Here is an 11,538-nt window from a genome sequence, read left to right on the forward strand (position 1 = left end):
GTTTACACCGGAGGCAGCGAGGCTGCGAGGCAGCGCAGCGCCGTTCCCAAGCACGCAGCCGCCTGGCTGTACCCACCGGACGAGCATTTCTCCGCTGGTCAGCCCGCGATTCACTCACATGTGGCATTTGTCTGGATCGTTGGGACTGGGAGGCTGCAGCAGTTGCTCGGGCGCGACCGCTCGCTCTCCCATGCGTGAGCTGGAATTTGTGTCAACGCCACACAGCCAGCAGTGTGGAAGACTTCCGCAGTGTTCAGCGCTACTGTAACACTGGCACAAACACACAGAGCCCCCCCACTCGTTACGCGGGGTTTACACCGGCGGAAGTGCCGCTGCGAGGCAGCGCAGCGCCGTTCTCAGCGCGCAGCCGCCTGGCTGTTCACACGGGACGTGCATTTCTCCGCGCTGGTCAGCCCCATAGACTGTATATATAAGGTCAGCCCGCGATTCTGTTTTCTCCGCTTGTTGTTGTACCCGTTGAATGTCGGGGTTCGGGGTAAATGATGGTCTTCATAGCCCCCCCCCCCCACCTCTCTTTCTCTCTGTCTGTCTGCTTGTGTGCTTGTAGTGGATGGGCAGAGGGGGACATTTAATTATGTGATTGGTAAAATTAAAAATCCAGGACAACAGAAGGGGAATACAAAGTATGGGATGCATATTTGATAATTTATATCGTTTAAAATCATGGGGGGAGAGGGGGGAGGGGGGAGCTGGCTCATTAGCATTTAAAGGAACAGGCACTCAAAACAGGTCACTCTGTGGAGGGCTGTTTTATACAGGGTAAAAAGGGTGCTGTTTTAAATGATCCTTGTGGTATTTTGACCAAAGTATGTTACAGACATTTCATTAAGACCCCAAGGAACCATATCAACTTGTGGTAAAATGGGCATGCTATGTCCCCTTTAATATCAAATATTTTAATCACATTATCCATGAAATCTAAAGAGATTACATGGATAATATGATGACATCTACACCCAATGTTATCCTCTAACACCCAAAGGTGGATTAATACATAGGTTATTGATTTATCTTCAGTTCAGGGTCCGTGTGGGTGGAGGTGAAGCATGTGGAACATGGTTACCAGCAAACACTCACAGACACACTGTAGCTGGACGTTTCCTAACGCTCCACCGTTAAAGCCCGGCTGCACGGCGATTATTCTATCATACCTGAATCCAACAGAGGCCACTCGCACCTAAACAGTCACTCGTGAGTTTGGGGAAGGTCCTGCACTGTCCGTGCTTTACAATGACTGAAGGGATACAATGGTCTTGGTATCTGGGCTACACAGAATGTCTTGAAAGTACATTACACCTTTCTACTGTTACAACCTATTGAATAGATAAATAAACATATTAATGTTTACAGAAATGAAAAAATCGATCGACTGAATCTGTCGTTTTCTGTTGGGATCAACTGTTTCACACCAAAGTCTGTTAAAGTCTCTGAAGATTAAAACCCACTCACACAGCTTCAGTCTCCACCCTCTCCTGGTCTCTTATGCCAAACATTTATTTGACTATGTGCGTCGTCTGAATGATCTTGATCTGGAATAGTCACAGTTTGCTCTACATCACCAACTCTATCCCCATAAGCCCCGACATTCAAACTGGAAACGGCCTCATTTACACCAAGTTTGTAATCTAAGTGAGGCCGTTTCCAGTGGAATCTGAATGTCGGGGCTTGCGGACACTTGGATGACACCACAGGAGCAGTTCTTTTCTGTTGTTTTATTAGGTCTGAAGAATCGGTCACCTGTTACTTCAATTGTATTGGATTCTGCTGCAACACTGTTTACCCCTGAAACTCCAGAAGTGTTTTGTGGGCTCAAACACTTCACCCCCCAGAACAACTTCTGCTGCTACAATTGCATCATTTCCTGTCAAGTGCAGAGATGTCTGGTGTGCATGCGCCTACGGAGTAGAGGTTGCAGAGGTCCACCATCTTGTCTGCAGGCAGGTACTCTAGTAAAGTTCAGCTCCTTTTGTTGAACACACGCCCTCCTGCAGAATTCATTTCAAATCCAAGACTCACACTTTAACTGAGTAAAGGATGCCCTGGTTGGACGTGTGTGTGGAGGACGATGCCGAAGAGCACACTTGTTTTAATCGTGTGTGTGTGTGTGTGTGTGTGTGTGTGTGTGTGTGTGTGTGTGTGTGTGTGTGTGTGTGTGTGTGTGTGTGTGTGTGTGTGTGTGTGTGTGTGTGTGTGTGTGTGTGTGTGTGTGTGTGTGTGTGTGTGTGTGTGTGTGAACCAAAGAGCTAATCTCATCCAGAAACACCCTCCTGATAAATTCTGACCTTTGCCCTTCACTGGATCAGCTATAGAAACTGTCCATCGTCCTCAGTGTCTCTGAGCTGTCATCAGACTCGTTCACTTCACAGAGAAGACTATATTTTCAAGAAATCCAATCACACTGTATCTACTGAGGAAGTTTAATGATTGCTGGGTGAGATCAAAGTCTGCAAATGGTGAATAAGAAGTATTTTATCTTACACCACAGTCGAGGGATGTGGAAATCTGAACAGGTGGTAAAATGTGTCATTTTAAAAGAGCACTGGTAAAAATCAGGACTTGTATTAGAACTTGAGTATATTTGTTATCTGCCCTGAAAAGACACAGCCTGAACATGAACACTGTGGTTTGTGTTGTTTCAGGAGGAAAACTGACTCAGTTATTCTCTCACATTAGTTTCACTTTGTCTCCATCAGCTTTGAATGAGATCCTGGAATGAAGACAAAAGAACAGACTGGATTTATTCTTTATTTAAACTTTCAGCTTCTTCACACATTTGATTTGTATTGCCTTATACATATATGAGAGATTTAAATGTATGTTCACATGTATAAGAAACAAATGTGATGGAGAGCTGCAGAAAAACTCCTCTGTGGGACGCGATCAGGACAATCTCCAATGGAACTGCTAGTTCAGATCATTAAAATCAAAAAGAGAAAAACCTACACAGCAGCAGATAAATATGCCTGTACACTAAATATGTAAATACAATGGGGAGGAGTGGATTCACACTTTAAAGCATGAGCCATAATAAAAACAAACCTTTAACAGCTTCTTAAATGTCTAGGTTCCACATTTAATATCTGACCAAACATCCCATAACACTGATGGTCTGTAAATCAAACCAAAGTGTAGTTGATCTGTTGGACATGTTGACACTCTGGGGTTATTGATCATTTCATCAGTCAAGTCTGTTCAATGACTCTTGTTCAGTGATTTCATGGACACATTCACTTTATCCATACAATCAGTTTGTTTCACCTCCATCTCAAGTGTGGAATAGAAAAGAACAAATAATCATCTCATTGATAATGATCTGGATCAATACAATTTATAAAACATTCGGGAACCTTATTTCTACATTGATTTAGAAAATAACAGCAACATTAGTTCCTTCAAACACATTCATGTCAGTGTATTTATAGATTTCTATCTTTACAAAGTGAGAACTAAATATCTGTGATAAAGGAAGGTCAGTGTTTGATTGATTGACAGCTGATCTCTGTGTTGAGGAGAAACGTCAAGACGACGAAGTTTGATCAACAAACATGGAGACAAAAGAAGTTCAAGATTTAAACACCAAATCTAAATCACTGCTTTTAATGACTCAAGTCTATTTGAGTTTACACACCTCAGCTGTGACTCCATAACAATAAACCCTAACTCCAGCATAGAGAGGCTGAGTGAATGTGGTGTGGACTCTGTGGAGGAGAGTCATGGTGTCAGAGACGCTGTAGAAGGACAGAACACCTGCACTGTGATCCAGGTACACTCCTACTCTGGAGGACGGAGGACCTGACACTGGAGTCATGATGTTGTTGTAAAAAACAGAATAACTGTTTTTATCACAATCTAACGACCAAGATTTATCATTGTATCCAAATATACATTCATATGTGTCTTCTGCTCTGCTGATATTCTTGTAAGCGACTGCTACCTCAACTCCTCGTCCTCTCCACTCCACCTCCCAGTAACAACGTCCAGTCAGACTCTCTCTACTCAGGACCTGATACAAATAATTGAATCTATCTGGGTGATTAGAATAAGACTGTTCTTCACTTATTACTGTTACTTTTCTGTTTCCCTCAGATAATAACAGATGTTTGTTTGCTGTGTTTGGATCCAGTGTGATTTCCTGTGAATATTTTAAGAAGTCAGCTCTGGTGTTGGGCTCTGGGTGTGGCAGTAAAACATCCACTTGAGACACAATCTGTGAAATCTTTGTCTTTGTCTCACTCAGAATGTCCTGTAGTAAACCTCTGACCTGTAACACAGCTGCTGTCACGTCCTCAAAGTACCTCAGAGGACGGATACTGATGCTGGATGAGTGTGCAGATTCCCTGAGTGGTGACAGTGAGGGGTCATTGTGTAGAAACTGGTTGTGATCCTCTGTGTTTGAGAGCTGCTTCAGTTCATCGTCTTTCCTCTTCAGCTCATTGATCTCCTGCTCCAGTCTCTCCTGAAGCTCTTTGGCTCGACTCACTTTAGTTTCCTGCTGGGATCCGATCTGCTGCTTCACATCAGAGCTTCGTTTCTCCACCAGACGGATCAGCTCAGTGAAGATCTTCTCATTGACGACCTCCACCACCTGTTGAAGCAGCTTTACATCATTCTCTCTGTCCTGGAGTCTCTGCTGGATTGTTTGTCTCCTCAGCCCAAGATTTCTCTGCCTCTCAGTCCTTTCTGCTGCAGCTTTATGTTCATCCACAAAGCAGAGATAACAGGTACACTGCTGTTCAGTGCGGTAGAACATCATCACCTCATTGTGATGAGAGCAGATGTTCTCCTGGAGCTTCTTGGAGGGCTCCACCAGCTTGTGCTTCTTAAATGGCGATGATTGAAAATGAGGCAGGAGGTGTTTTTCACAATAAGAGGCCAAACAAACCAAACAGGACTTGAGAGCTTTCAGTTTTCTCCCAGTGCAGACATCACAGGCCACATCTTCAGGTCCAGCATAGCAGTGATCAGCAGGATCAGCTTGGTGTCCAGTCTTCTTCAGCTCCTCCACTAAATCGGCGAACATGATGTTTTTCGCCAGGACAGGCCTCGGTGTGAAGGTCATTCTACACTGAGGGCAGCTGTAGATTCTTCTCTCATCCTCATTGTCCCAGTGGGTTTTAAGACAGATCATACAGAAGCTGTGTCCACAGCCAATAGTCACCGGATCCTTCAGTATATCCAGACAGATCGAACAGCAGAATCTTGCTCTGTCCAGTTGGTTTTCTTGCAGCACAATTTCACCTGGTGCCAGTGACTGTAGAATAGTCTGTAGTTTACACAACTCAACTATGTCTCCATGATAATAAACCGTTACTCCGGCATAGAGAGGCTGTGTGAATGTGGTGTGGACTCTGTGGAGGAGAGTCATGGTCTCAGACACGCTGTAGAAGGACAGAACACCTGCACTGTGATCCAGGTACACTCCTATTCTGGAGGACGGAGGACCTGACACTGGAGTCATGATGTTGTTGTAAAAAAAGTAATAACTCTTTCCAAAACAATGAAATGCCCAAGATTTATCATTTAATCCGAATCCACATTCATTCATTGAGTTCCCTGCTCTGCTGATATTCTTGTATGCGACTGCTACACAAAATCCTCCTCCTATCCCCTTCCCCTCCACCTCCCAGTAACAACATCCAGTCAGACTCTCTCTACTCAGGACCTGAGACCTAGCAGTGAATCTGTCTGGGTGATTAGAATAAGACTGTTCTTCTGTCATACGTGTTACCTTTCTGTTTCCCTCAGCAAATAACAGATGTCTGTATGCGGTGTTTGGATCCAGTGTGATTTCCTGTGAATATTCCAAGAAGTCAGCTCTGGTCTTGGGCTCCGGTTGTGGCAGGAAAAAATCCATTTGAGGCCTCGATGTGAAGGTCTGTCTACACTGAGGGCAGCTGTAAATTCCTCTCGTATCCTCATTGTCCCAGTGGGTTGTAATACAACTCATACAGTAGCTGTGTCCACAGTCAATTAACAAAGGATCATTCAGATCCAGACACAACGAACACCAGAATCTTTCTCTGTCCAGTTGATTTTCTTGCTGCGCCATGTCAACTGGTGCCAGTGACTGTAGAATAGTTTCACTTGCTCTGAAAAGAAACAGATTGCTGCTCCTTCTGCTCTTGTTCACAACCCTCTTTTTACCAAGTTTTAACAAAGCCCCTCAGTTAGCTTTGACCGATCTTCACAAAAATCGGGACACCTGTGTATCATGACCAGACGCACAAAAAAGTCTGGAGGTGCAGCTGCCTTTGATGCCACAGTTTTGAGGCAGATGCCTTTGGTGTATTTTTTTATGTTTGAGTGCTTACTCAGGTAAGCACAAACATTAATTGGCTAATGATACATTAATAACAGCTTCTCACCATCATGATTTCAGACAGTGGACTAAAGTCATAGCAAATTTGATTATTTTAATGTAACTCATTGAAAAGAAAGCAGGGTTCCAGTTTCATTCATTAAGCATCATGTTCCATTGACATCACTGCCAAGTCCTACCACATTTGTGTGTATCAGATTGTTTTACATAATTTTAACAACAGCTCAACTCTCTATCAACATCTAAAAATGATGCATGAGTAAAGGTCATTACACAGAAAGACACACCATTACCGTTAGCATCAGAAACTGGTTACACCCCCTTGGCAGTCTTGTCATGATATGCCCTGAGACTGTTCTGTGAATCGGAAAGTACAACTGACTAAGTATTTGTAATATAAAACACTATAGGCTAACACACCTTGAAATTGTCTCTCCTGCGAGACCTAAAGCTGCTAGACTAAACACAAGTGAAGGAAAGATATTTTCTAGTAATTTTGCAGATAAATGGAAACTAACAATACTTTCAACTTGCATATCTGCAAAAAAGACCAAATATTGAATCAGATAAAGATATGCACATTTATGTAGCCTATTGAGTACAATATGTACAATCCGGTATTTCTATATGTATATTTATAAATATAGTAATAATGAGATAAGAACATGTAATATAGCCTACACGTATCCAAACGTAATATCACTTCATGTTTGAATGCAGTCCAAAAAACACAATTACTAAGCAGTATAAGACTTTGGCGAGGCTGCCTCTCCTTGGACGCCGCACAGGGTGAAGTCGCACTGAGCCGGTGCTCGACAGCGAGCGGCCCTGCAGCTCTTTTTGGGGTATTTTTTGTCCGAGGTTCAAGTTGGTCACCCCGTCGAGCTAGCGGTAGCTCGGCAGCAACTAGCTAAGCGTTGGTGCACAAGCTAGCTCCGGTGCTAGCTTGTCAACTAGCTGCGTGCTAAGGTCCACACAGCAGCAGCGACAGCTTCTTTTTCCCCTGCCCACGTTTGTCTTTCACCAGGACGATACCAGTGAGCTGCATTTAAAGCGAATTGGGCCACAAGTGCGCGGAGGGAGGAACGCACACGTTTCGCTTGGCCTCTGCTTAATCTGAATCGCTAGTTTTTGGCAACTGTGGCTACAGACGGGGTCTGACTCACTAGCAGGCAGGTTTCCTCTGCAGTTCAACCCCCGAGCAACTTGGGGGCAAAACAACCTTGCTGTCCACCGAGGATTGAAGTTTGACTGACTGGGGGTCCGCGCCTGCTCGTCACCATGCTGAAGACCCGGCATCCGCACCTTTCTCTGCGTCACGTCGAGAATATGGGTCTTCATCATGTACATCCTCAGGAAGCACCTACGGACGATAATCCAGTATCAGACGGTGCGATACGACACTTTGCCTCTATCGCCAATCTCCAGACTCAATGCAGTAAAGAGGAAGATTCTGGTTCTGGACCTGGACGAGACGCTGATCCACTCTCACCACGACGGGGTCCTCAGACCCACAGTGAGACCTGGCACGCCGCCAGACTTTATCCTTAAAGTCGTCATTGATAAGCACCCAGTCAGATTCTTTGTACATAAAAGGCCACATGTTGACTCCTTTTTAGAATTGGTGAGCCAGTGGTATGAGCTGGTGGTTTTCACAGCCAGTATGGAGATCTATGGCTCAGCAGTGGCAGACAAACTGGACAACAACAGGAACGTCCTGAAACGCAGATACTACAGACAGCATTGTACATTGGATCTAGGTAGTTATATTAAAGACCTGTCTGTAGTACACGACGACCTGTCCAGTATTGTCATCCTGGACAACTCGCCTGGTGCTTATCGTAGCCATCCAGACAATGCAATACCCATCAATTCCTGGTTCAGCGACCCTAGTGACACAGAACTTCTTAACTTGCTGCCTATGCTGGATGCACTAAGGTTCACTGCTGATGTGCACTCCGTCCTTAGTCGAAACCTCCACCAGCATCGACTCTGGTGATTGGCTGCATCAAGAGGGGCGGGGACTTGTTAACCAGCCTCTTCTACCATCTATTATCATAATCATATGCTTACATGCCTCAAGTGGTTTTTAATATGTAATTGTTATAAAAGTTACCGTTTATTTAACACGTGTAATGAACAGATTGAAGCAAATTAACTACACTACTACAGAGTCGTGTTTGGTTGTCACTTGATTTAAATTTTAATAAGTTAATATCAATACGCTACATGTGTAAGTTGCATGTGATAGTAACTATGTTTCACAAATGTTCTGATACAGGCTGGTATAACCACCATTACTATTACCACCTCGTTTATTTAGCCTGTTATGGAATTTACAGTGAATTAGACAGTTTAGATATGATTATAATCTCCACACACCACTGTTCTCATATTTATTATATAATTATGTTTTCACACAGAGAAGTGGAGAGACTTGATGTGGACTGTTATCAACAGCTCTGTGGGAGATTATCACCTTGAATATTACAGATGAGGTAGAAAGACATTTTATCTATTTGTACAATGTTTTATTTCTTTCAGTACATTGCATTTCATTTAGCTGACGCTTTTGTCCAAAGCGACTTACAATATGTGCATTTAACCATGAGGGTACAAACCCAGAGCCCAGTACATTGGTTCTGTCTGAAATCTGTGGTGCTTCCACCTGCTGAACACAGAATAAACTGTAAGAACCAGTCTTGGCTGGAACATACACAACATAAAACATCATTTTATAGTGAGTTTCTTATTTTCATTACATGAAGCACTGCAGCACCTTGTAACGGACCGACAGAGCCCCCCCTTTTTTGTTTGTTTATTAGCGGTCGCCTGATAGTGACGTAGGAAGTCAAGCCAGTTGCTGGAAAATGTCTTCATCAGTTTTTTAAACATGTCTCCTCCACATTTACTTTGACCGCAGGATGTTGGTGAGATACAGCAGCAGCTCAGAGGAGGACAACCAGGAGGAGACTGCTCCCAACAAAGATGGTTCTCCTACGTGTGAAGAGGAAGAGGAAGGAGAGGATGGCTGCCCGGTGAGGAAGAAACCCAGAGCTGAACCACAGGTCACCAAAACAAGGCTGCCTGTCCCTGGTTCCCTCATGTCCATGTTCCCAGATGACGGTGATCCAGAGACGGAGGACAGCTCCCACCACGGTGGACGGATCCGCTCTTTCAGACACGAGAGAGGAAACTGGGCCACCTATGTTTATTTACCATACCATCCTGAGGAGGAGTTTGAGGAGGTGCTGGAGGAGCTGTTCTCCGCTGCGAGCGACGGGGTTGTGGATTTGACCCAACAGGAGGAGTTCCACCTCAGCCTGTCTCAGACGGTGGTGCTGAGACACCACTGGATCCAACCCTTTACACAGAGCCTCCGGGCAGACCTGGCCCACTGCAAAAAGTTAGTTTGCTCTGCGAGGAAACTGAAGGTCTATTGTAACGCTGAGAAGACGAGGACGTTCTTGGGAATAGAAGTGTGTTCTGGTCAAACTCAGCTGTTGGACGTGGTCCGAGTTGTGGACAGAACGATGACAGAGTTTTGCCTGGACACTTTTTACAAGGAGCTGTCTTTCCATGTGAGTCTGGCCTGGTGTGTCGGAGACATGAGGGAGAAGATGGAGGAATGTATTCAGAAGCTGCAGTGTGTGGTTGATGAACGTGAAGAAGGACCGTTTCACCTGAGGTTGGACGGCGTGGAGCTGCGCTGCAGGACTGGAAACAAAACCTTCTGCTTCCCCCTGGAGCCGTAAGACCAGACGAGAGTGAAACACCTCATGTCAAAGGTCACTGGCCACACTGCAAAACCTGGAGAGGGATCTTCCATCCGCATTACAACTGTTACTCACTGTGTTTACAAATCTCCTTTAATAACTGCGAAGACAATCAAGGCTAAAAGAATAAATGTTATTGTAATTTTCTGCATTATTTTACCACTGAAAGTTTCTACTGAGTGTAAAAAAAAAAAAGTCCGGTGAGACAGTTCTCCTGATCGGTGGGAGGTTTACGTAGTGAAGTGGACATATACCAACCGCAGAAAAGTAAGCGCTTGACAGTCAGCTGACTGCCGGTATGATTGTCGGTAGAGCTGACTCACACACTGACTGACTGGTGCGATCATTATTTCCCTTTTTTTGGAGTGGATTATCCGTGTTTTTTCCATATTTTGGTTTTCCTTGGACATATCCTGAAGTGGACTCTTTTTGTTGGCGTTTCTTTTTTCTCATTGGCCTAGTTTTTTCATCTCTTTTCTTGGAAAAATAAAAGAGACTCATTGACAAGAACTGTGCATCTCCTGTGGGGTTTTGTCATGGCTAGGGACTGAAAGACAGCTATTTTTGTTGTTGGAACTTTTCTATTGATAGGCCTTTTTAGGTTGTGTGAGAGTAACGTGGGTTATTGTTCATACCTCCTTTGTGTTGGCTTAGTTTAGTTTAGATAAATTATTGTCAGGGTTCTGACACACTTTAGATAAAAACCCAGTGTTTTTTTATTTTTCTTCTTTGCCATAAGAGACAGAACACGGTCAGCACAGCTGTGTCTTTCAGGCTCGTCCGTCCCTAATACAATGACAGTAAATATAAAAGTATGGCATTATTGTAGAGGAAGTGTTACTTATGAACAAAGTTTGTATCCTTATTTTCTGTGGATATTCAACTATGTATTTGAAAATGGTTTTGGATTAAACAGTGCACTACCAAGACAATGAATGTACAGTATGGAGTTCTTCCACATTAATAGTATTGCTAATTTAATGCATTATGTATTATGTGCAATACTTTGCTCTGATTGTTTGTAAGTTATGAAAACAGGTCTGTACCTTGAGTCAGTGTTGAAGTGATGACACTCAGTGTTCAGTCTGATTGGATTCCAGTTGTGTCTCATGTTGGACATCCAGTCACCTAGAGGAACATTCAACACAAATACACATACGTAAAGTCATACATGTGCCAGGTTAACTCCTTAACAGACTTTTACATGGTAAAAATAAGTATTACTTAAAAGTTCATCAGATCATAATCATTTCACTTCAGCTTCGGAAATAGGTGGTGGACATCAGCCTCAGGTTCTCTATGTGACTGTCTGTTCTAGTAAAGTTACACTTCCTATAATTTATTTATACGTTACAAAAAAATACATTATTCTGCATGTCCACTTATTTAACACAATAATTCAGTAAAGTCTGCCTAAGATTA

At 43.6% G+C, this 11,538-nt stretch overlaps 3 protein-coding genes across 3 annotated transcripts; 2 read left to right on the forward strand and 1 right to left on the reverse strand.

The window, feature by feature from the left end:
• Window positions 1–3,616: 3,616 nt before the first annotated feature.
• On the reverse strand, window positions 3,617–5,095 carry LOC118112659 (tripartite motif-containing protein 16-like). The gene has a single exon (XM_047340710.1). The coding sequence runs from the start codon at window positions 5,078–5,080 to the stop codon at window positions 3,632–3,634; it is 1,449 nt and encodes a 482-aa protein (XP_047196666.1). The 5' UTR covers window positions 5,081–5,095; the 3' UTR covers window positions 3,617–3,631.
• A 1,493-nt stretch (window positions 5,096–6,588) lies between these two features.
• LOC118112660 (CTD nuclear envelope phosphatase 1A) lies at window positions 6,589–8,364 on the forward strand. Its single transcript, XM_035162161.2, has 2 exons — window positions 6,589–6,599; window positions 7,631–8,364. Exons 1-2 carry the CDS (start codon window positions 6,589–6,591, stop codon window positions 8,337–8,339), a joined length of 720 nt encoding a protein of 239 aa, XP_035018052.2. The 3' UTR covers window positions 8,340–8,364.
• Window positions 8,365–9,264: 900 nt separating this feature from the next.
• LOC118112440 (U6 snRNA phosphodiesterase 1-like) lies at window positions 9,265–10,095 on the forward strand. Its single transcript, XM_035161751.1, has one exon. The coding sequence runs from the start codon at window positions 9,265–9,267 to the stop codon at window positions 10,093–10,095; it is 831 nt and encodes a 276-aa protein (XP_035017642.1).
• Window positions 10,096–11,538: the final 1,443 nt, after the last annotated feature.

This window comes from Hippoglossus stenolepis, chromosome 7 (assembly GCF_022539355.2).
Source record: "Hippoglossus stenolepis isolate QCI-W04-F060 chromosome 7, HSTE1.2, whole genome shotgun sequence".
NCBI classification, from domain to species: domain Eukaryota; kingdom Metazoa; phylum Chordata; class Actinopteri; order Pleuronectiformes; family Pleuronectidae; genus Hippoglossus; species Hippoglossus stenolepis.